We start from the raw sequence: 23,431 nt of genomic DNA on the forward strand, positions 1-23,431 counted from the left end.
GCCCAGGCTCTTGCAGCACCAGTCGCAAACAGCAGCCTTCTCCATTCTACATACTTTATTAGATTCAGAGCTGGACAAATCACAAAGTGTACAAAATGGAGACCACACTACCAGAAGCAGGATTGTGGGTAGCAGCAGCATTCCTATGGCCCAGAAGCGTTTGGTAGAAGTGTGGAGAGGGCAGGCTGGGGCAGGGGGCTCTTTCTGCCAACTGCATTTGAGATTCCCCGAGGACAGACCCTGTTCACATCCTGACAGAGCTCAGCTGACCCGTGATCCCTGGGACAGCGGGGCCACATCTCCAATTTGTTTGGAAAGGACAGACTGGCTCAAGCCAGCAGTGGGTGGGGGTAAATGCTCCAAGGACCTGAAATGCTGTGCCACCCACATACACACCAGCAAGAGCCTAAACCCTCATCCTTTTTGGTCACAAACCTTCCACGGCAGGACTCTATACTGACGACTTTGCAAGAAATAAGGTGGTGGTGGTGAGATCTGGTGAGCCCACCATCTCCTGTGGTGGGGGCCCGACAAACTCACCACCCCAGGCATCTCAGACTGGCCAGCAACATCTACCACAACAGCAATAGCTAGTACAGAAGCCAGGGTAACTTCAACTCAGATTTGTCCAGTCTATGTTTAGGTCTATTCTACGAGTACATATGCACAAGAACTTCAAAAATACTAGGATATGATGCAAGTAGTGAGACACCAACAGAAGAGGAGTTTAATGGTGGACGTTCCCTAGAAAGATCACAAGAGAATGGGAGTTAGACTAGCCCTTGCCCGCCCTGGGATGGGCAGCAGGAGGCTGCTGCACCCCTGCACACGACTGGGTTCTGAACTTCATCTGCAGCGTAGGTGGTAACTGAGCACAGGCAGGCGAGTCCGCTCCCGGGGTGAGCCACAGGGTCTTTCAATCTGCATCGAGGGGCCAGGCAGACGTTTCTCTGAATGTAGCTGAAGACCAAGGACAGGCAGAGCATGGCTTGGAGAAGAGGGAGCCCGCCAGCCTGCTGGGGCTAGCATCTGGTCTCGTAGATCCCGCTCCTGCCGATGTACCTCACCCATTTTATCACATCATGGTCACTGTAGTTCAGCTTTGGCTCAAAGACCTTCAGGTAGCGCACCTTCAGCCCAGAGGGTGCAAATGGGACCTATTGAGAGAGGAAAAGGCAACAGAGAGCATTGGAACAGGGGTAAGATGCTCTCGGTGCATGAATGCCAGAGGACCCCTGGGCTATGCATCTAGAAATGGACACCAAGAGCCACTGTTCCCTTCCCTACTCCCTGCATGCACGGTGTCAGACTGCAGTAGCTCTAAGGGCAGTTTTCTTCCATTAGCTTTGCCACCTGGTGACCTCATGCTAGGAACAGTCACCTGTCAGCTTGGGATAGTGACACTCAAACCTGTGTAATTCCCAAAGGGGACTAAGCTTCTCTGAGGTTAGGTGCACCCTGGAAGGCAGGCTGGGACTCACCTCAAAGTTCATGGAGATAGGAGGCCGAGCCCACTTCTTCTTGTCGTTGGTGGGCAGCAGTTCGATCTCCGCACTGATCTGGGATTCCTTCATTCCAGCCATTCGTTTTATCCTATCAGAGAAAGCCCAGAAGTGAGAAGGTGCCCGAGTTCATTGTCCCCTTTGCTACACGTGCTCAAGGCAGATAGGAGCACTAAAGAGACTCTGCCCCTCCAAGCCCTGCCCAACCCCAACACGCTCACTTACTTCCAGACGATGGCATTCTCACTGGCCTTGTACTTCGCCTTCCCTTTCATACAGATGACTTGCACTCCACTGGTATTGAGGGGTGTTGGGATCCGGACCTGGAAAGCAGAGTCTGGTGAGCAGGGGCAAGGAGACTGCAGCCTGGGCATTCTGTGCAGTCTCACACTGTCTGTCCTGGACTCCTTGGCCTTCTCTCTCCTGTCTTAGGGCCCAGAGAGCATCACCTATCAACAGTACTCCAGGCTAGCCCTCCAGTTTCTTGCTTTGAAGTAAAGGTTCAAACACACTTTCATAATCCACAACAGACAGTAAGGACAGACAGGGCAGAGCCCTCCAGGCTGCAGGAAACCTGGTTAATGTTGGGCAGATGAGTTCAGGAAGGATGCCAGACTGGCCATGGCATTGCATCAGGCTCTGGAAAGCCCAGCCTTGCAGCAGTGAGCCTTTCCCAGATGGAGACTAAGCTGCAAAGCCATCCTTAGCCTGTCTTACACAGCTCACAGCCTGCTGCCTGTCTGACATACCATCGGATCATGCAGGCAGAAGAACATGAAATTTTCAGAGGGGCCGAATGATTAAGTGAGCAGTTGCTGCAGGGAATGAGGCCCCTGTCAAGGTGGCTGTGCAAATGAGAACAGCTTCCACCTTCCTACTCAATGGCAGCTCCCTTCCACAGCACAGCAGCATCACACATCTGGTGGGACACTCAGTTCACTCTTTTAGCCCTGTACAGCCTTGAAGACTCATTTGTGAAGACTCCACTGCAGGGGACATAAACTAATGGCATGATTGCCAGGCACAAGAGATGACAGGTTCTTATTCTCTTACCTCTATCTTCTGAGCCAGCAAGGAAGGTTTGAAATTTGATTTGATCACCACCTTCACTTCCAGCTTGGTCCGACCCACCTCCCGCACCAGTGGGATCACACGGAAGGGAAGGATAATGTCCTTAGTGGTTCGGTATCTGCAGGGATGGAAGCTACAGTGAACTCTGAGGAGAAGTTAATATCCTTATGGTCTCAAATTGTATCACCTTCATAAAGAGAGAGTCTCTGCACACATCAAACAGCTTAGAAACATAAGCCAAAAAAAAAGAAAGGGAACCGTCCCAGAAAGAAGCAGCAGTAGGATCTATGCTGCCATAGAGCAGCAATATTTTCTTGAGTCTCAAGTTTTATATCTGGTTCCTATCAACAGCCCTGTTCAAAGACACCAGTTTTAAATACTAAAAAAAACAGATAGAGCAAACACAGAAGGTAAGAAAACCCACACCCAAAACTATGATTGTGGCAAAGAAAACTACACAGCTGAGCTTCGCCCACATTTGTAACAGATGGATCTGTAGGACACCCTACAGATTCCACTCTGAAAAGAAGGCGGTAAGTGTGTATTTTTTAAGTGCTCGAGGGCTGCAAGTCTGGCTGGGAGCAGCAACACTACTGTAGCAGGAAGCAGATGCCAACACCAGCCTGTTCACCCCCTACCACAGTACCTCATGAGCTCAAATTCTCCATCTGGTGGAATGAAGCTTATGCTCCTCTCGGAATCAAACTTGCTGAGCCTCACACACTGGTGGAAAGTGCAGTCATCAATGGCAATTGACTGTTTGCCGCTAAAAACACAAGACACAAGTTAAACAAGTGCAAATTGCAGCCCTGGTATCTTGGTGCAGTCACAGTCTGTCCAGGCAGAAACTACTCTACAGAGCATGTTGCCATCACAGGTGTCCAGGAAATGGGGAGGCAGGGAGAGATGTAGGGGACAGCAGCCTCTTGGCTCAGACTTTCCTTGTTTCACCACCATAAAAACCATATTTCAGGAAGTTTGTTTGAAAGAATTCTCTCCCTCCTCTCCCCAAAGAGAAGAGAGCTTACAGGAGCCCCCTTTTGTCACAGCCAGCAACACAATGCTTGGGTCTGCCTGCCAGCAGCACTCAGTACTGCAAAGACAACTCTGCCAGCCCAAGTCTTCCCACAGCACAGTTCAAAAGAGAGAAAACACTTTCCTGTCCACAAAGCTATCCCACTGCCACACAGCCAGGAAATGCCAGGTTTGGGGTCTCCCTGTTCAGAACTCTCTTAAAAGTTGTTCATTTCCCCACTGCCAGGACGAGGTTTGATTCTGAACTGAATTGCCAAGGTCAGAATATTCTGACATACAAGTCTGTATCTCTCCTAAAATCTACACAGATACCACCTATCCATCTAGGCACACCAGCCTAACCTGCCAGCACTGAACTTGGGCTAGGTACCAGTCTCTGAAAATACAGGTCCTGAGGCCAACCAAAACCCCTTGGCTGCCAAGAGGGACCACAAGATGTGAAGGCAGGAGCAACAGAAGAGGCAGCAGCGTAGAGAAGGTGCAGCAGTGTAGCAGTGTGATACCCAGGCTGTCTCAACTGCTGGAAGCAACAGGACAACCACACAAATGTGCTGAGACAGTGTGAGCACTACAGGCAGGTTCAGCTGTCCTAGGAACCACCATTACCAACTCAAAGGGGAAGCAGATTGACCCCAGGCTGACTAGTTACACAGCCCAGTGGTGTGATTTGTGCTTCACAAGTGGCAGTCTTTCCTAATCTGTTGCCCAGATGACAGCCAGCGTTAGCCAACTAGCTCCTGTTTCTTTGGAAAACTACTGGGAAAGTCCTGCTGTCTAGCACTGCTCCAAGTCTCAGGCAGCCTTGCCACATGCTAGATGCCAAAAACCAACCGGTAGCAGCTGTCCCATTTGACCACCTCGTAACTAAACACTTCTGGAGAGTAATATCTCCAAGCTCTTAACCAGCGGATAATCACAGCTAGGGAGAACCACCTAGAATGAGTCCCTGTTCAACTTGCTTCTGTAACTCAAAAAAATAATGCATTAACAGGCAAAGGCACCTGGCATAGCAGCTTTGGGACAGTGTTACTGACTCTTCAGAGACCTGTGCAGTTGACATTTTCACTAGACTGAATCCCCATGGGGCTCATCAGCCACCTCAGGCTCATCCATTTTACTAGCTCAATTCAGGTACAGGAAAGATGGCTTAAAGGTGACAGTGAAGTGATAGCTCTTGGCTTGGTTCTGAGAGAAAAGGCAAACAGCAGCTCAGCTCCGTTTACAGGAACCATCATGGAAAGTGTCTGAGATCCAAGTTACATGCACAAGTCACACGAAGCAAGAGACAGGGGGAGAGCAGAATGCACACACAGCTGAAGCAGATTATCTACCTTCCCAATTCACTGGGGGTCAGCAAAAAACAAAACAAACAACCAAGAGAAATATAGATGAGTTGCAAATTGTTAGCGAGAAAAAAGTGGCAGTCCTTTTGCTTTTATCTCTTCATCCCATGCAGGAAGGCTGGAAAAGGCCTAAAAGCTGTTTTCAGCTTCAGTGTGGGTATTGGCTGAGTGCAGGTGGGAGAGAGGGAAGCTGAGCTCTTGGAAAGGATGTGCCTCCAACCCACACAGCCCCCGACCACCTGTAATCCACAGGAGGGGCTTACCCACTGTTAGTCTGTCAGCTGTTCTACTTTGTAGGAACAGTCCAGGTAGAGCAGGCTAAGGTCAGAGGAGTTACTTCACTTTTCCTTGGGAGCACTGCTACTGCTCTTATGATTCAGAGCCTCTGCACTGACTAGAACTGCTAGAGATACAGATTTTGGGAAAATCCATCTTGAAGAAGTGTTTCCAGCTGGCAGAACTCTACGCCTAAGACTATGTTTGAAAATACTTAAGAGCTGTAGAGAAGCTCTGTATTGAGGCCCTCGGGCTGGTAGTCTGCATGACAATTAATCTACCCAAAGTTTTCACTAACATCTGAAGGGAAGAAAAAAATGAGCTTTTTGTCTGTCAGATCAGAAAAGCTATTAAGGGTTGCCCTTTCATAAGAGTCCCTGGTGGCAAGTGGCCACCAGGTCCAACACCTCTTTCTTACCTTTTCCCCGTTTCATCCGCAGTCCCTTTGCCCTGTTTTTCAATGACAATCTTGTCATTCATGCCAAACTTGCACTCTGGCATTCCACTCAGATAACTCTTCATCACCACTCTGCCAGAGACATGGGCACTCAAAACCTGACCTGGTTAGAAAAGATCACAGTTTAGAACACTTAGAAGAGTCCCCACTCACAAACCCTGAGGGGGAGAAGGATGCCAGCTCAACACCTCCTACTTACCCTGCGGGGACATCAAGAGATTCACACTCTCCAGCACATCAAGAAAGAGTTCATTGCGACGGTATTTGATCCCTTCACGTCTCCATCCAATCTGTCCAGTCACCTGGCTGGTGATCTGGGACTGCTCTTCCTTAGTCTGAAGGAAAGAAGTGACATCTTAGACCTCTAAATAAATTCAAATACTAAGAAACCTTGCTCTAAATCTAAGAGCAAACACTTGCCATGTATTACACATAAATGCTTTTGTCACTTAGATACAGGTGCTGTCACACCTCACATTTGGTCCTTCTCTCCTCAGTACATCAAATTCTATGCCTAACCAAAAATTGGTCATAACAAAAGTAGAAAAGTTTCTTCTGTTTTGTTACCTAGTCCACTAGGCTACATCAAGGTGCAGGGAGGCATGAGCTCCACCAGTGGCACTCAAATCACGTCTCAGACTGTCACATCAATCCATGTTAAGCACAGAGGCAGCTTAACATGGATTGGTGTGGCAGTTCACACTCTTAGGAACGAAACCCCAGGGCCACAAGAGAGATAATCCCCAAGGCCTGTTCCTTAATGACTGCAGTCATTAGGGTTACATACCAACACTAACCTAGCATGCATCAAACAGCACCCAGGCTCTAAGTCTCCAAAAAGCACCAAGGGTTGTGTTGAGAGACAGAGAGAGGTTTCCTACCTGATGCTACAGGTGGGGTCCAGTCACACGCAGAAAGTCAAGAAGTAGATGTATAATAGCAAGTGCAGTGTAGACAGGGTTAACAGGCAAGCAGGTCAGTAGCAAGAGAAGGGAGGAAGGGAGAAAGAAGCAGATTAGGCTTAAGGCTACCTGAGGACAGGAACAAAGCAGGTCAGCTCTTTGTTAATTAGGTAGCTAATTAGCACAAACAAGATGAGGGGTTTTGGCCTTTAGCTCCCTGCAGGAAACCCAGCACCCCAAGCAGCGAAACGGCTTTTCAGACTTGGCCCATTATGGACAATACAAATACATGGTGGCGCAGAGGGAGTGACAGGCCAAATACCACTCCCAGCAATGTTCCTACACAGAGCAGACTCATGGTGGCATTCCTAAAGCAAGCCCTGGATACTTACCATGACACAGATGCCCAGACTATGGGAAGTAGCAGGCACCTTAAGTCTGGGTCATATGCTGGTTAATTCTGCCCTTCCACCACAACAACTGCACAACACACAACCGGCTTCTCCCGCTGCAGCCTTGCACTGGGCCCACAGGGGGGCACTACATGATCTCAGCTTCACATCAGCAGTGCCTTGGCTTCTCACCCGCTCTTGCCACAGACACGGTCACTCCCTGAGCAAGCAGAGCCATTACCATATGATCTACCAGAGTTTTACACTCCCCTGGGAACTGCCTAGGTAAATGCTCAATGCAGTACACAAAGTACCTCCCTTGCCTGTCCCACAAAAAAACTCCATCTCTTTAATTTGCCTTGTTTAAAGCTTTGTTCAGGCTTAAGAGGAACAGTAGATTTAATACCCAGTGCTTTGGCTTCCAAAGGGACACCGATCATACGTGACTTTCTCATCTCCTGCAACAGCACCAGTACCGTGACCCTCTACCGGCCACTCTGCAAAGTCATTGGATAGAGATCACCCAGCAGCATGAGCATTCCCTACGGGAGGCACTGAAGACACCTGGGTCTGAACCTTCTCAGGAGCTGGTGCTTCCCAGAGCTGGACAAATAAGTCAGCTAAAATGGCCGAAGAACACCCACCTTGTGCTCAGTTGCCAGCCTGTTGACCAGGTTAAAGATAGCACTACCGGCAGGTTTTCTGGGCTCTTGCAGCTGGTGGCAGCCCTCTGCTCATTTTAAAAAGTAACACTAGCTTTAGCACTGAGTCTATCAAAGGTTTGGTCAACTCCTAGTTACAATGTTTCCCCAACTAACACTCCCAGAAAGCTCTGGGAGAGGAAGAAAATTACAGTGTACATCTAAGGTAAGGAAGTCTGGACAGATGCAGATAGGATCTGAAGAGTGAGAACAGAACAAGAGCACAGCTCCACCTCGAGCTGTAAGAGCAGGTCTATCCTCTGCTGAAGGAAGATACCCGAGTCAATGCCTTTATCGCTTCTGGTTCACAACACCAGCACAGCCTGCAGTCCTGCCATTTGACTAGTGGGCTACTTCATGTGCAGAAGTGAAACCATCTTCACACCAGCAACGTTTAAAACCTGTGTGGCACATCACTCCCAGAGCACAGGGCCATTTCCTTGGCAAGCAGGGCAGCAGCAGTATCAAATGCACTTTCAAAGAAAATAAAGCAGGTCTTGTATTCCAAGATCACCTGCCCTAGAAAGACCATTGTGGCCGTACAAGGTGAGCAGGCAGAGCGCAGCAGTTCAGGATGCCTCAAATCTTTCACTGAGAATAAAGTTAAAAAGTTGAGTTTGTCAAGTCTGCCGTAACAGGATTTTGGTCCTTAAATTCCACAGGACGCAAGCCCAAGGAAAGCACCACCAGGAACTAAGCAGAGAGAGGGAACGCAGATGGTAAGCCACCCAGTCCCAGATTTTGGTCCAAGGTAGCTGTGTGATGCTGGCTCTAAGTCAATGAGGAGTTGAAGGTTTGACGTATCAGAGAGCACATAAGGAAACAAGGCAAGTAGTGTTTCCACTGCTGTCCTTGCCATAATGTGCCTGCAATGGATTACTTCTGCTTTTTGAACTGGGCTGAACAAAATTCCAACACTGAGCAGAAGAACTGTTTACTTATGTACAGCTGAAATCCAAACTCCTCTTTGTAAGGAATGAAGGATGATGCTGTGGCTGTGGTTTGCACACAAGCAGCACAAGAGTTCGTTAAAACAGGCAAAAGCAAAAAAAGAGTGAGGGAAGGAAATGAGGGTGGTGGTTAGTTTTGAGTTTTCCTAGGAACAGGAGCTGACTCAGCCATCTTCAGTGCTGACTGCCCAAGTTGTCAGACTGCAGAAGGCCAGACAGATTTACAGTAGGGCTCGTGATGGGGATTCAGACCGGATGCACTCACATCTGGCCCTCTTGCAAAACAGTTTGCTGTTCTAGCAGGAAATAGGTTGCTCAGGGGCAGCTTCTCTCTCATCTCCTCTTGCAATGCAGCTAGTCTTGCTACTAGATTAAAAGTTTAAGAAGGAGTTCTCAGTAAGTCAGTGCTGATGAACTGAATTGAATCAGAGCTTCCAGAGACTGACCTCTGCTTATCCTAAACAAAAACACTCACCACACAGGCTCTTGTTTAGCACTTTGCCTCTGTTTGTACCTGGGGCTGAAGCTTTACTCTGCCAGACTGCTTCAGCACAGACTCCCAGCTTTTTTTCCTGACTCACTGCTACCCAGGGGAGAGGACTGAGTTTTAGGCTAAGTCCTCATTATTGACTTCCATGGTTCTGTTAGATGGACAAGAAGAACAATATTCCTTGGGGATACAAGAGGTTAAACATGAGCTTCCAAGACAGGAAGTCTAGTTTTGAGGGCTGCAGCCTGGAATAGGTTTAGAACTAGTTTAAACACATTCCCAAAACCAGTCACACCGAAGTGTCTTTTTCCCAAGGTGCCCTTTATCTTCTGCCTCCATGTAAACTTTGTTGCAAAGGTTAATACTATGCTAAATGCATAGCAGAGATTCTCATCTCCAAAATGAAAAAGCTCAGCCCTTACCGGTGCTGATCTGCAAGGATGTTACAAGCAGCGACAGAACAATATCAGCTTCCTGACTGACAGCAAGATTCACAAGGCTGAAGAATACTGCATTACAAGGCAGGCACGAAAGCCAGCTCAAAGCACTTTAGGTTGGTGGAGAACAGACCTGCTCAGTGAGGTTCGCACACAAAAGAGCTGTTTCTGGCTCAGCAGGTAGATTTGTTTATCCTCTGTCAGGAGCTGACACAGAGCAGAGCCTGAAGCCAGTAATAATTTACATGGGACAAGAGACTGGCATTATCCTAGGTCTGGGCCCTTCCTCCTTCATCTTATCATGTGCCAGGGAACATGAGGTCACACAGAGCAGGAACACCTAAAACAAGGTGCCACTGAGCTACACCTCCACCATGGTGTTCTCAATCCACTCAGGCACCTTCCTTCAGTACAGGTCAAATACTTAGATGGTAACTAAGACCATACTCCCTTGAACAGGCTTACAGGAAAATAACCAGCAGAGCAGCGCTGTACCCAAGTTCCCCGGATTACCTGACTCTTGATGCCTTGCTGAGTGATGAAAGTCTTCAGGGCGCCTGTTTCAGAGTTCTGAGGATAGCCAAAGTCCAGGATTTCTACAGAAGGGTAAAAGAAGGTTAGTTCAGAGCTGCAAGATATATACACGCAACTGTGCAAACCATTCCTGTAAGAGGAGAGCCAACTACCCAACTACTGCACAGGCACCGCTTACACACTGAATTTCTCAGTAAGTCGCTATAGCATTTCTTACTAAGAGAAAAGAAACATTCTTGCTACATTGAGTTCCTAGTGAAATAAGTTGGAGAGAAGGGGTGATGGAAAACTGTCCAGCTGATGAATTTGCTGGTTTTTAAAAACAACTGCACTTCAGGACTAAATATCAACTAGTCTACCCATGTGCACAGGGCACACAGAGGAGTTTTTCCAAAAACATCCAAAGGTCAATAAGGAGGGTTAATCCAACAGCAGAGAAATCTATCTTTATAGCATTTTTTAGGTTTTGTTGTTCTTATGAAGATGCAATAAAAAACAAAATCTAGAATAATAGCCATATAGTGGCACTGCAGGATGATCAGCGTGGGAGGGAAAGATGTTTAACTACAGACAGTGCACTCAACACTTATTGCCCTCAGAGGGGAGGAGAACAACCCTCAAGAGACCCAGACCTAGACCTAGAGAAGAGAGGTACAAACATGATACTGAGTAACACCACACTGGGAGGTTTGATCTCACTGTTGCCTATAAGGAGACATCAGTGACTGATCAAAGCAGAGAAACAGAAGTCTCTTGGTCTGCCTTGAGAGAACAGAGAGAACATCACTGTGACCCCTGGTGAAGAATCCCAGGACACACACAGATGTGGTGCTTCGTCTGGAAAACAAATTGAAGCTTAACTAATACAAAGTGCTCATGTTATGTGAAACAGGGACAGCTCAAGGACACCTCCACAGGCAAGCTGATATCACAAGCAGCTGAAGGGACACTGTATCATTAATCTGAGGTGTGATTTGGAGCTGTATCACTGGGGGAGGTAGGGCTAGGACAGAGCACGTTGGGTTTGATTGATTTCCTCCCGTTCAGGAGTGAGCCCAAAAGGCAATTCACTAGGGGCAACCAATTACAGCTTGGAGTGACTGCTACCATACAGTGCTAGAGCCACCTGGGCACGAGCTGGTCTTGGAGGTGCTACTGACAGTCCTCTTTATATACCTCAGTGTAAGGACAGGCCAACATCTACACAGGATCCCCTCAGTGGCTGGGCTCCAGTACCAGCTGCCTCAGTTACACAAGTGCACAGCTCCCAACGCTTCAGGAAAGTCAGCCACAATCAGCACAAGGCTATGAGCTTGAGGTGCCATCCACACTCGCAGTACAGGTGGCATTAGAAAGGAGAACATGTAATTTTGAACTCCACCACATGTTAAAAATACTTCAAGGATTATTACTACCTCAAACTAAGCTAAGGATTTTAGAACGACCAAGTGCCACGTCCTGCAGCAGATAAGGAAAACATCTCACCATCCAGCAGCTCATAGATCAGCACAAAGTTGTTCTTTATGTTCTCCTCACTGATCTTCCCAAAGTAGGCAGTCATCACGTCACACATCTTGTAAAGGAACTCGAACACCATGGCAGCGTTGACATTCTGCTTGGTGACAGCAGCCAGCCAGATGTTGGAGCGCTTGACATGGAAGAAACTTGTGCGGGCGATGTTGGTGACCGGCGAGCGCACCTGCTGCCGTGCGTGGATGACATTGACGCGGAAGGCGTCGACAGCATTCCGCCTACGAGACCACCACCAGAGGTAAGTCAGCACCCTGAGCACGAACCCCAGCTGGCTGCACAGTTCTGCTTATGCGGGTACAGTCAGACACTGAACTACACACACCAAGCTCACCTAGAAAAGGTGCCTGGGGATGTCTCTAAGAGGGACAAGTCAAGGCTCTGAGCAGAGTTAGACACCAAATTGTGAACAAACTAAAGGAGAGTGAGTCTTACTGGTCTCTAGGGAGCTTTGGACTACAGTGTAACTGTAGTCAAGAGTCAGATGGCAAAGGAACATTTCCTTCAGTTAATTTTGACAGCACTCCAAATTGATTGCCATAGCTGGGAACAAACACATTAGCAGCTTATGGCTCCAACAGTTAAGTTTTGACCAAACACCTAGTTACTGTCTATGCTGCATGCCCAGGCCTTCACACTCTTGCCCCAAAGCAAGCTGCAGTCTTTCAAGATATGTGTCAATGGCAGTTTCTTCCAGGCATACCAAAGAGGAAAAAACCAGAAAATCCTGCCCAAATCACCCAACAGATCTCAGTGCCCAGGTACACCCCAAAAGGGAGCCTTAGTTCTCAGATCCACCTCACCTCCATACCCCACACACCCTGGAGAGCAGACTCAAAGCAGCAGCAGGATTAGGAACAACACTGGCTTTCCAGTTAGACATCACCTCAAGCCTGCTTGGCTTCAGAACAGGTTTCTTGCACTGGGACTTAGGGTCCCCACAGTGCAACAGCACTGTGCCAGCAGCACTGCATGGTCCAGGGCCATTTATAGTCAAGGGTTTTGCCCACAGTGCTGAAAAGGCACTGTGTAAGCTGCTGCCATCTTCGATCCAAACTGTCTGTGCACTAGCAACAGGGTAAAAAACACTCCTGGCTAAACAGGGATTCTGACAGCACTCTGGATGCCAGCTCTTCACACTACAGTTTCCTTATCCGATAACTACAAATCAGGATAAACTTCCCAAATTAAGTTAAAGTCCACCAATCCTGAGAACACAGGAAGGAAGCCCAAGTGCTTTATATGACAAGACCAAGACTTAAAGCAACAGTCTACACACCAAGCCAAGACTCATCTAGTCATGCTTTATTACTCACTCTCAGACACTGTAGAACAGGGGGTCTGACTGCAGCATCAAGGCCATGGTACTGATTATGCAGAACCATGTTTGAGAACAGACAGTAATATCATCCTTGCAAGCAAGGATACAGGCATACAAATGCTTGTAAGCACTGAGAGTTGTCAACAATCCAACAGACAGTTCCAAGTTTGAAAACAAAGGATATTCAAAGGAACATATGCTATCACAGCAGGTGTTTGCTCCTTGAAGGTCTGGGGACATATGCAGAAGTTTCATCAGTAAACACACTCCCCATAAGCAAAATTCTGTCTTTCAAATACTTCTCAGATTTTATTGCTTCAGAAGGTCTGCAAGTTTGAGTTAAATTAATATTTCATTTCTACTCAAGTTTTTCCATAAGAAAGTAATTTAATCTAATATAAAATAACGATATCTAAAAGCCCCAATCCTCCCCTCCGGTAAGCCTTGTAAGGAAAGTCCAGCTTGTTGTTCTGGAGCATTAGCCCTCCCAGCCTCAAGTTCTAACCCACTAGATGAAGAACCAGAACCAGTAACCAGACTGGTGCACACTAGAGGAGAAGCCTCAAGTCAGGGAGGCTTTTCTAGCACACCAGGTGCCCACTGTGCAGTGCCAGTGGTGGTCTCTTACCTATTGCTACAGCAGCCAATGAGATGGGATGGACAGAAATGGCGCCAGCGGAGAAAGGAGGAGTGACAGCAACAAGAGAAAGGGTTAGAAACACACACACAAGGCACAATGAATCCAAAGAGATAAGAAGAGACCAAACAGCACCCCCTCCCCCTGCTCCTGGGCACAAAAGGCCAAGGTGGTATTGGATGGACAGTAACAAGCTACGGCAGCAACGAAGCCCTCGCAAGGTACAACGCTGACATGCCATGGTCAGGCTGCCAGTGTGGACAGACTTGTTTGGCTGAATTTTAGGGCTAACTGGGCATTTAGTCCAGATGAGCTGCACCTGTATCACATCAGTGATACCCAGTCTACTCTGCTAATACAGGTAGCAGGCCTTGGAGAGGAAATACCCCAAAGCCTCAGACAGAGGCATCACCTGGGGACTGCAGAGTATCAGGTATCTTCTTCCCAGTCTGCCTCAGAACAGGGCTACATGTCTGGGTGGGAATTTCTGTGACAGTACTTCTCATTTCAAGCTGTTTGGGTTGATGCTTTCTGGTTTGGTCCAGCCAACAGGAAATACAGCAAGTTTGATAGAGCTGGAGCACATCTGGAGAGACAGGGCACATCCTGCAGATTCAGACACTGCTCTATCCAGCTTGCACTTTTTCCTTAAGAATCAAGAGCCACGAAGCCGACGTGATATATTAGTAGCTCAGAAACCAAAGTCTAACACATTTAAAGTGCATGCAGTTTATCACGTAAGCTGCTCAGTTCCAAATAGCTTAATTTTTATGACATAGCTGCATTCTTAAATGCAGGTAGGTTCCCCAACGACTAAGTCACTGAAGAACAAGGCGCTTGAAAATCACAGTAGAGCCCTCCATGGTACCCTGAATTAAATGCATGGTATTTTGCCTCTTTTTTTAATAAAGCTGCTTATACATGCAGCCAGCTGCTACATGGACAGACGCGCTACATGCAACAAAGCCATTCTAAGTTGCAAGCAAAGAAAGTTCAAGTTTTGTGGTACTTCTGCCTTTAACGAAGTCAGAAGAAGGATTTCCTCATTGTTTGTCACTTTGCTCATTACATCTGAGCCAGTATGTACTTCTTTTAGGCCCTTAAACAGTGCAAGGAGAGGTGTTCTCACAACCACAGATGACCTTTAATATCTCCCAGCTCAGAGGCTGTGGCTTCAGAATGCCAAAGGCAATGGCCAAGACCAAGGAGTCTTAAGAGTCAATCACTCACAAAGACAGGGAGCAATTATGCTCATTTCCTATTCAACCTACCTCCCCACAAGCTGGGTGGGCTCAGCCCTCAGTACTTTACTGCTTAGGAACTAAGACCTGTATAGTATTCTAGAAGTCTACTACTTGGTTGTTTGGTTAAAAACAGTAATCCAACAGAGTACAAGCTACTGTATCATAGCTATTCCCTACCTCCCACTGAAGATTAGGATACTAAAAGCTTTTAAGTAGACCTGGCATTGATGCTAATGTTCAGCTAGGAAATGGCAAGATTTTCGCTTACTTGATTGCACCACAAGATGAGACACAGCCATTTTACAACACCTTGTTCTGTAAGGCTACACATTTTAAGAAATTCTGAACAGTTTGAAGGCCTGTTGAGAAGGAATGCAACACCTTGGGGAGCAAGCTTGGTTAACAGTCAGCACCAGTTCCACCTAAGTCACAAGACTGACGCTTTCACAGGAACTGAACAGATGATTTCAAACAAAGGAACACCAACTCCTCAAGTCCTAGAGAAAACACTGGAATATTTCTGGCACCCTCTGCCAAGTGAAAAAGTTAGGACAGGATCAGGAAGGAAATCACATTTTCTAGTTTTGTCTGGCTGGCCAGCAGGAAGTACTTTATCACGTACTGAACATAAGGCATTCACTTTGCAAGAGAAATGAGCCAAGATAAAAAGCAACAGAAGACCACATAAAAAACAACTTCTTTGCTCCCCAGTTTACATCTCCAGAGCCAGAATGCCATTAAATTAAAAGGCCTTCTTGAATAAACACCAGTTTGAGGACAATCTTGTTAAATGTTTCAAGTCTGCAAACCACAAGAAAATATTTTTGCCAGAAACTGCAATAAAAGTGTTCCTAGCCCTCACCCAAAACATTTTCAAGTTTTATCTATAATCCAGACTGGCTCGGCTCAGTCACTGTGATACCAGCTTTACAAAGTCAGACCTGTCATGTGAACTGCTCTGAAGAGCTTCAGTTAACAAGTACTGAAGACTGAGACGAGTTTGTATAGTAGAGAAGAGGCAAAACTTCATAGCCACTGGCTTTCTGCTTGAGAAATACAATGTTTCCTTTGCTCAGCTACCTATGGAAGTCCTGGAATAACACAGTCAACCTTAGAACAGCTACTTTGCCTTAGCTGACCTAGAACAAGCCAAGAGACTTAAAAGCTCATTAGGTGAAGCCTCATTACAGACACTCTGTTGATTACTCCTCCCTCAATGAAACAGTACAAGCCTTGACTAGCTACTAGTTCTACCTCAACTTTTAACCTCCGCTAGACAATCCATAACCAGAAGGGATATACTCTTCAGACCAGACCAATCTGAAGGCAGATTGACTTGACAATTTTTGTAATTTATGGCAATGAGTTATTTCACAGCACATCCTACCACTAGTCACTGTGAAGACCTGATACAAACTATTTTTTCTTAAACTGGCTTCAAGGATCTCTCTCCTTGGACTTTGAACTAACATCTACCACTGCTCTGCTTCCATTCGTTGTCTTAACTCATTAACTTAATTACTAACTTCCAGCTAATGCCTGCCTGACTAATGAAAAACCAAGAGGAAGAGGACTGGTGAGCAAGAAACCCTTAGACTTAAGGTTTTCAGCCCGAGCAGCACCATCACTTGGCACTGGGTTCCTTATAGCACTATCCACTGCCTACAAGACACCACATTTTTAGTAAGATCCCTTTTGGGAACTAGCAGCCTAAGGATTGCACAGATCCTCTCTAAGTCAGTATCATAACACTTGTGTGAAGTGCAACAAGACACCTACAATCTACTGAAGGTTTTCAGTGCTTCCCACAACTCTAATTATCCAATAAATGTCAGCTTTTCACATAGCAGGCTGCCATACAAAGCTGGGGGACAGAATGCCAGTCTCAGGAGTACAGCCATGGTTACTACGTGACTACTTGCAAACAAAACTTTCCAAGACCATGTTCTCCTGCCTGCCTGTTACTTAATGTTAGACTTCAGTGCCTGAAACTAATTCAGAGCCCCGGCTACAGTGTGTGGCAGACAGTTCCCACATTACTGTTCCTGTAAAGTTCTAATGATTACAGTGAAGTAGACTCCCACAGTGGCAGTCCATCAGTCCATGTTACTGACGTATTTGGAATAATGGCCAGATCGCTACTGTCCAAAACAAAGTCCCAGGTTTGGCTGCAGGTCATCCTTTACTGTAGGTGACCAGTGCTTAAACTTTTTTTTTTTTTTCTGAACTAAGCCTAGAGCAGCAAGTTGAGTTGCAGTCTTACATGCATGCACAGCTAATGCAGAACAAAGCAGCTCTGGGTTGTTTACTGCATCAAAATGAGACAGAAATGCAAAGACCAGGGATGCAACAGGAAGCACTTACCCAATGTCATCCCGATAGACTCGAGAGATTAAAACCTCTCCTTTGTGATTATAGATGAATAAGCCTCCGATCATGATGGAACTTCAGTCTTCACTTCCCATGGTGCTTAATACCTGGAGCAAGAGAGGACATATATCAATAGGCTGCACGGCAACAATTTATAGCTGGGACTGAAGCTTAAAATTGGCACTGAAATAGATGCAGGCTTACTTCTAATTACAAAAATCAGCATGGATAGATTAAGTCTCAAGTATTAGTATCCATGGCATACCCCCTGAATGTGAGAAAAAAATATAGGCCTGGAACTACAAGCAAATCAAAGACCCTTTATCTCTCCGAAGACTGAGGTATAAATCAGAGGTAATTCATAGTCTTTTTGAACACAGTTCACACAAATGTTTGAGACGTCACCAAGCCTATCACCGTATGGCAGGGGGCTCTTAGCAGCAAGTACACCTCTGTTTATCACCATTTTGACACAGTTTTTACACATCAATTTAAGAGCCTTTGCTAATCCCTAGCAGCCATACCAAGACACAGTTCAGAATCCAAACTGAGAGCAATTTGTCATGAGGTACCACTGGAATGGGAGATCTCAACCATGACCCACTTGAATCAGGGGATAGTGCCTCAGAAGTTACCCCCTTAAACTGCTAATCTTCTCTTTCTTCAAAGGAAGACTGTTTTGGAGAGAGCTACAAAGCTGATAGACATTATTGATGCAGAAGACCTTTAAAAATATACAGCTACTTCACCAGATCCCATTCCTGGAGTCATATGCCCTCCTATTCACGTAGGTCCAAGTCGTAATACCCACAGCAGCAACTGCTTGGTTGGCTTAGTCCCGAGAAGAGCACTCCAACTGTGACAGGGCAGGCCTTGGGATGAGCACGCACATACTTCTCAGCTTTGGCACTGCAGAGCATTAGATAACAACCATCTCCACACTGCTGTTTGGGTGGGTTAGCCTACACCCACTTGTCTGGGCTGGGCGGAAAGGATAGGGAGAGGCCAGCCTAGAGACAGATGCTAACAGTGAACTGATACATGTGTGTTCAGGAACGCTTCAGCAACAATGAAGTTAAAGCAACCCAACCTTGGATCATCTCAAAGGTCAGGAAAAAAAGAGAATACAAAAAAAAATACACACATCATAGGGACAAAATAACTTCTGGATTATCAAGAGTAACATATCCTTTAGAAGTTAGAATCCATAAATTGAAGTAGCTGCCCATATGAAGGTACTGCAGATGTGAGTTCTGTGCTAAAGCAAGGTTTATAGTGAAGCCACTACTTTTAATTTTAGAAAGAAAAAAAAAAAAACACCCTTCTAATTTCTTAAACCTTTACGCCAATATTTTTAGCTATACCTAGTGAGTCCTCACAGAAGAACATGACTCATACTTCTCTGCTATGGGTCTTCAGCTTCCAGATGGCTGCTTCTGCTCATTAAAAGGAAAAAAAAGAACCAAAAAGTCACTTGTTAAGTTATAGTGAGAAAGAGAGCAACAGTTTTCCCAAAGCTCAGTCATGAACTTTCTGGCTTTTACTCCCACATTCTGCTGGTCAAGTGTCTCTGGCTATTAACAGGCTGCCTTCTGCCACTGCTCAGTGGCTTCACATGGCACTGTCATCAACATTTTTTGATGCCTGAGACTCCATCTAGCACAGAAGACTTTTTCAAATATGTTTTTCTTTCATTCTCATAACTAACATTTTATAACTTCAGAATTTACTTCCAGGATAAGTCTCTGTAACCATACCCATTAAGACAGAGGCATAACACAGTCCGAGATTGCCGTGAAGTTACACAGCAGGAAAAGCCTTCTGTGGCTGTTCACTGTCCCACACAGGTGGACCAAGGCTACACAGTGTAGTGACAGCAAGGGCAGCATCCCCACACCAGAAGACAATCCCGCTGGTTAACAGAACAAAACCACTGTCTCAGATTTAAGGAAGTGGCTGTACCACAGACTCACAGCTACTTACACACACAGCCCTAACAGGCACGAGGAAGCCACTGAGAGATAACCTGCAGGGCTGGAACCCAAAATATGGAGAACTGAATACAGTTGCCCAACAAGTCTGGCAGATGCTGAAGCTGTAGCTCAGCAAACATCTGAAAGGTCATTTACACAGACCAAATGATGAAAAAAATGAGCAATTACAACAATGAAAGTAACTTGTTGCCCACTCTAGGAAATTCTTCCCTATTTACTAGTTTTTTCATTCCAGATAAGAAACAAGGATGGTGTTTTCAGACTGCTATAGTGCTGGCCTCCACATTCAGATATGGACTACTACAACCAAAGGTGAGGAAGAGTTCCCATGTCCCTTTTAAGGTTTGCGCTGTATAGAATAGCTTCCTGGAAGGTTATGCAACTGGTCAAAGCTGGATCATAAGAATCCTACAAACCCTTTCCAGAAGAATCCTAGAAAGCACATCTTAGTCTTAAAAATAAAAAATAATCTCCCTCTTGGGTTTTAATGCTGCTTAAGTTATTTGTTTCACTATTTTTAGCATAAAGGAAACGTCTGCTCTGATGAGCAACAGGATCAGACATGCAGGCATATACTAGACAAAGCCTCCTGCCAGCACAACAAGCCAATCACTTTCTGAAAAAGCCTTGAATTTTTGCTATATTACTGTAATACATGTACAAGACTGCTGATCAAGCTTAGCACTGGAAATTAAAAGTCTCCTCTTAGGAAGATCTACAAACCTTAAATATTGACTGAGATAATGAGGCTTTGCTTTCTCATGTTAGCTTAGAACATATTCTGTAATAGCTTCATTAAAGTTACAGGCAGAAATCAGCATTTTTGATTGCATCACAGTACTAGGCAGCAGAGCCAACTGCTTCCTCATCTTTTACGTTAGTAAAAACATGTTAGATGGAGAGCAGATACAGCATGATTCAAGGGCTTTCAGTCTTAAAAAAATTCTTCATCAATGCAGTGAAATTCTAGGCTTCTTCCTCGTACAAAATACACTGGGAGCTGAGTTCAAGCCTCAAACTTTCTATGCACGGTTAGTTCCTGGCTCCGGCTTCACTGGCACATTTAAGAGCTGCATTGGTTCATGCTGCAGAACTGTTTGCTCAGTGTATTGTCTCCAGTGTCACCAAGGAAGGGACAGTCAGGTAACAGAACAGGTCAAGAAAACACTCCCCAGGAGATCCCCTTTTCTATTTTAGAACTCTCAATGGATGTCTTAAATATTTGCCCAGTTTCCTCTCATCAGCAGCATGCCAGGGTGAAAACAAACAAACCAACAAACCACACTACAGTTTTTATAATCGCTGTACAAAACATCCTCCTTTTTGTTTTAAGCCTGTTTCTTCTTCCTTACCCCTGCTTTGTTCAATGGCCTCCAGTTCAAGTGAAGGAAAAAGCAAATAAGAACTAGCCCCCATACTCTAATCTCCAGGCCACTCAGGATTTTGCAAATCTTCTCCACTGCCTCCATCACCCTTTACCCAGAATGAGATGTTCCCACCTTATTCAGTTTGCTCTTCACAGGGAAACTGCTTTATGCTCTTGTCCTTCTTACCGCCTTCCTCTAAACGCTTTGCTTCTGGAAGTGAGCACAAAACTGCACAAGTTTTTCAAGATGTAAGCAAAGCACGATAAAGACAGTGTGACAACCACACATACCCTGCTTTGATCTTTTTTTAGTGGTTCTTGATTTCTGACTTACACTTTCAAGCAACCACTCAGCAAAAAGCTAACTACTTCATCACTTATCCTTACTCCAAGATCACACTGAATCCAGCCATCAAGATGATTAACAACATTACAAGTACTGCTAGAATTGCCTTTGCTCCTTCATCCACCCACCTCCTATATGCACCAATGTACAATTATGTATCTTGAATTCAGGGTGCCATTTTATAGTCCCATCTGCACCTCTTTGATCTACTTTGCCCTTACTACTTTGAATACCCTCATATCTACACACATACCCCCGCCACGATTACTGACTAGGAGTGCTCTTATTGCAAATCCTTGTTTGGTACAAAATAGAAGTACACAGAGATCTGCCACCAACCAGCAGATGGGTGTTAGCTGTTCTACACTGGCAATGCAACACAATACCAAACTTGCTCAGAGTCAGAAGGGACTGGCTCTGTGCTATGTCAGCCACTGGTTAACATGAGGTGATACTTTTTCTTACTACAGATTTAGCCACAAGATCAGGACCACTCTGCCAGTTTGTTTTATAATGGCAGCCTACCAGCATAAATATGCCCGAGACACATGCACTAGCATTATTTCACGTGTAGCAGCAGCCTGCCTCCATACCAGTTACAATCCTCCTCAAGCATGAAAGAACCCATAATTCTACAGCTCTACCCTGAATTCACATTAAGTGTAACTTACCAACTTGATTTGTGTCAGAGAGTTGGTAAAGTGCTTCCAAATACCAGCAAAGTCACATGAGCTAAAAGCGGTGAATACAAGGAAACAGTTTTAGATGACTGACCCAACTAACTGTACCAGCTATCAGTCGGGTCTCTGCAGTAGCTGAAGGACATACACAGTGTAAACTCTTGCTGCACTCCCATCTAATGGCATCAGGGACCAAGGAGGTCCCAACTGCACGAGGTATTTAACACATTTATAAGCAGAGCTCCCTTGCTCCTCCTTGACTTCTGCAGTTCAGCATCTTGAAGAGCTCCAAGCACCACAAGCATAGACAGCACAGTGGCACCAACACAGCTTACAGCACTTACTGCTTTCTGTCAGCCTTCACCGAGTTTGTCCATGATGGGAGTTCAGGGAATACGGACAACATTCCAGTCTTTGCTCAAGCCTTGCATTATATCCCTGTGAGACACAACATCAGAGCGACCGCGCTCCATCTCCACTACAGAATACTTCCATCAGCTCATGGAAGCGTGTCCACACAGCTGGAAACTCAAGAGGTGGAATGACAAGACCAGAGATCTATGAACAGAGAAGAAAGCCATACAAAGGGCTGCACGCAAAAGAAAGTTGCTTAAAGCTTAGCAAGAAGAACGGCTCTTTAAGATGACAATGGCTCTCCTTGAACTGGCTGCAGTGAAAATAAACTTGCTTTGTTTTGATCCTCCTTTGTGCTTCAGTACAAGTTTCACAGATACTTCTTTTAACTATTTCAAGGTTACACTGCAACTAGAATGAGGATTTTTGTGGTACAGTTCAGACATGGTATGATCTTCCACACATTTTAAAACAATTAGTAGTTTTCTTTACAGATCAGATTTGGAAGTGAAAGATTCTAGTGCTTGCAGTGGTTAAGAACTGCGGGGAACAGGGTTCAAATTATACTGAGACTGACATTCAGTGACTCATGGCTGCTGGAATCAGAAGGCCCCAGAATAAGAAATCCACCACAGGAGATGGGTTCATCTGCTCACTGTGCATTAGCGAAGTGACTCAGAAAGCATTGCTCAATCAGCTTTCAGTGACTCATTCTGCTCCTCTCCAGAGTCAGCCTTTTCTAGGGAGATTGCCCTACACTGCTTCTGAGCTTCCTCAGCCTAATATCTCACTGCCAGACACAGCTTAAGAGCAAAGCCCACCACTTCTTTAACTGTTTATCACCAAGTGCCTGGAAACCAGGATGACTCTAGCTGAAGCCTTTGGGTTAATGATCCATCAACTGCATTTTCAGAGCTTTGCAGATCCACTCCTTCTGTTTCACCAGCTTGAACATATGGCGACCCTCTCCACACTGGTAGCTACAGCCTTGTTTTCTAGTTCCAGTATGGATGGATTTCTTCTAATTAAGGTGCAGAGATGATCCACATGTATGTTTAATTCACACCAGTTGGTGACTAATCACCTCAATTTAGGAAAAACAGCCCTCTCCCAACACACTCTGCACTCTTCAAGGAGCTACCGGGGTAGGAATGACATCTAACGTCTGAATGCAGCTCCTACAAACACCTAAGGCCAGTATGCTTCCTACCCTCTGCCAAGTGCTCACATTCCCATATACTTCTATTTCAACCCATAAATAGAAAAGGATCATGAAGAGCATCACAGACAGGCCATATACTTTTACATAACTTATAAACCCGCTAGGAGTTAAGATGACATGGAAATGACTTTCCAGAACACCTTTTCACTCCAGTGAAGATGAGAGCATTAAAATACACCTTTAGAGCAACTGTGGCACAGTTACAGCATTAAGACAGCCTACTACAAAAACAGAATGTGCATCGAACCAAGCATCCGGAATGCAGATTTGAATGCAT

At 45.7% G+C, this 23,431-nt stretch overlaps 1 protein-coding gene across 11 annotated transcripts in view; it reads right to left on the bottom strand.

The window, feature by feature from the left end:
- Positions 1-40: 40 nt before the first annotated feature.
- Positions 41-23,431, bottom strand: part of AP2M1 (adaptor related protein complex 2 subunit mu 1) — a 28,585-nt gene continuing 5,194 nt past the window's right edge. For 2 of the 11 annotated variants that reach the window (XM_027890526.1, XM_027890527.1), the window contains exons 2-14: positions 17,187-17,299; positions 13,570-13,575; positions 11,576-11,841; positions 10,070-10,152; positions 6,566-6,571; positions 5,884-6,019; positions 5,646-5,787; positions 4,940-4,951; positions 3,220-3,339; positions 2,556-2,691; positions 1,728-1,825; positions 1,482-1,593; positions 1,023-1,157 (exon numbers count right to left, since the gene is read on the bottom strand). In XM_027890526.1, the coding sequence (XP_027746327.1) occupies positions 1,023-1,157; positions 1,482-1,593; positions 1,728-1,825; positions 2,556-2,691; positions 3,220-3,339; positions 4,940-4,951; positions 5,646-5,787; positions 5,884-6,019; positions 6,566-6,571; positions 10,070-10,152; positions 11,576-11,841; positions 13,570-13,575; positions 17,187-17,260 (1,326 nt within the window). In that variant the 5' untranslated portion in view covers positions 17,261-17,299. Of the gene's footprint in view, positions 1,158-1,481; positions 1,594-1,727; positions 1,826-2,555; positions 2,692-3,219; positions 3,340-4,939; positions 4,952-5,645; positions 5,788-5,883; positions 6,020-6,565; positions 6,572-10,069; positions 10,153-11,575; positions 11,842-13,569; positions 13,576-17,186; positions 17,302-21,922; positions 21,988-23,431 lie in introns of those variants that run through there. The other 9 variants (XM_027890528.1, XM_027890529.1, XM_027890531.1 and 6 more) reach the window with 9 other exon arrangements.

The sequence above is a fragment of the Empidonax traillii genome, unplaced genomic scaffold (assembly GCF_003031625.1).
Source record: "Empidonax traillii isolate 1590-97213 ecotype Southwest subspecies unplaced genomic scaffold, ASM303162v1 scaffold292:size1342341, whole genome shotgun sequence".
Classification (NCBI taxonomy): Eukaryota; Metazoa; Chordata; class Aves; order Passeriformes; family Tyrannidae; genus Empidonax; species Empidonax traillii.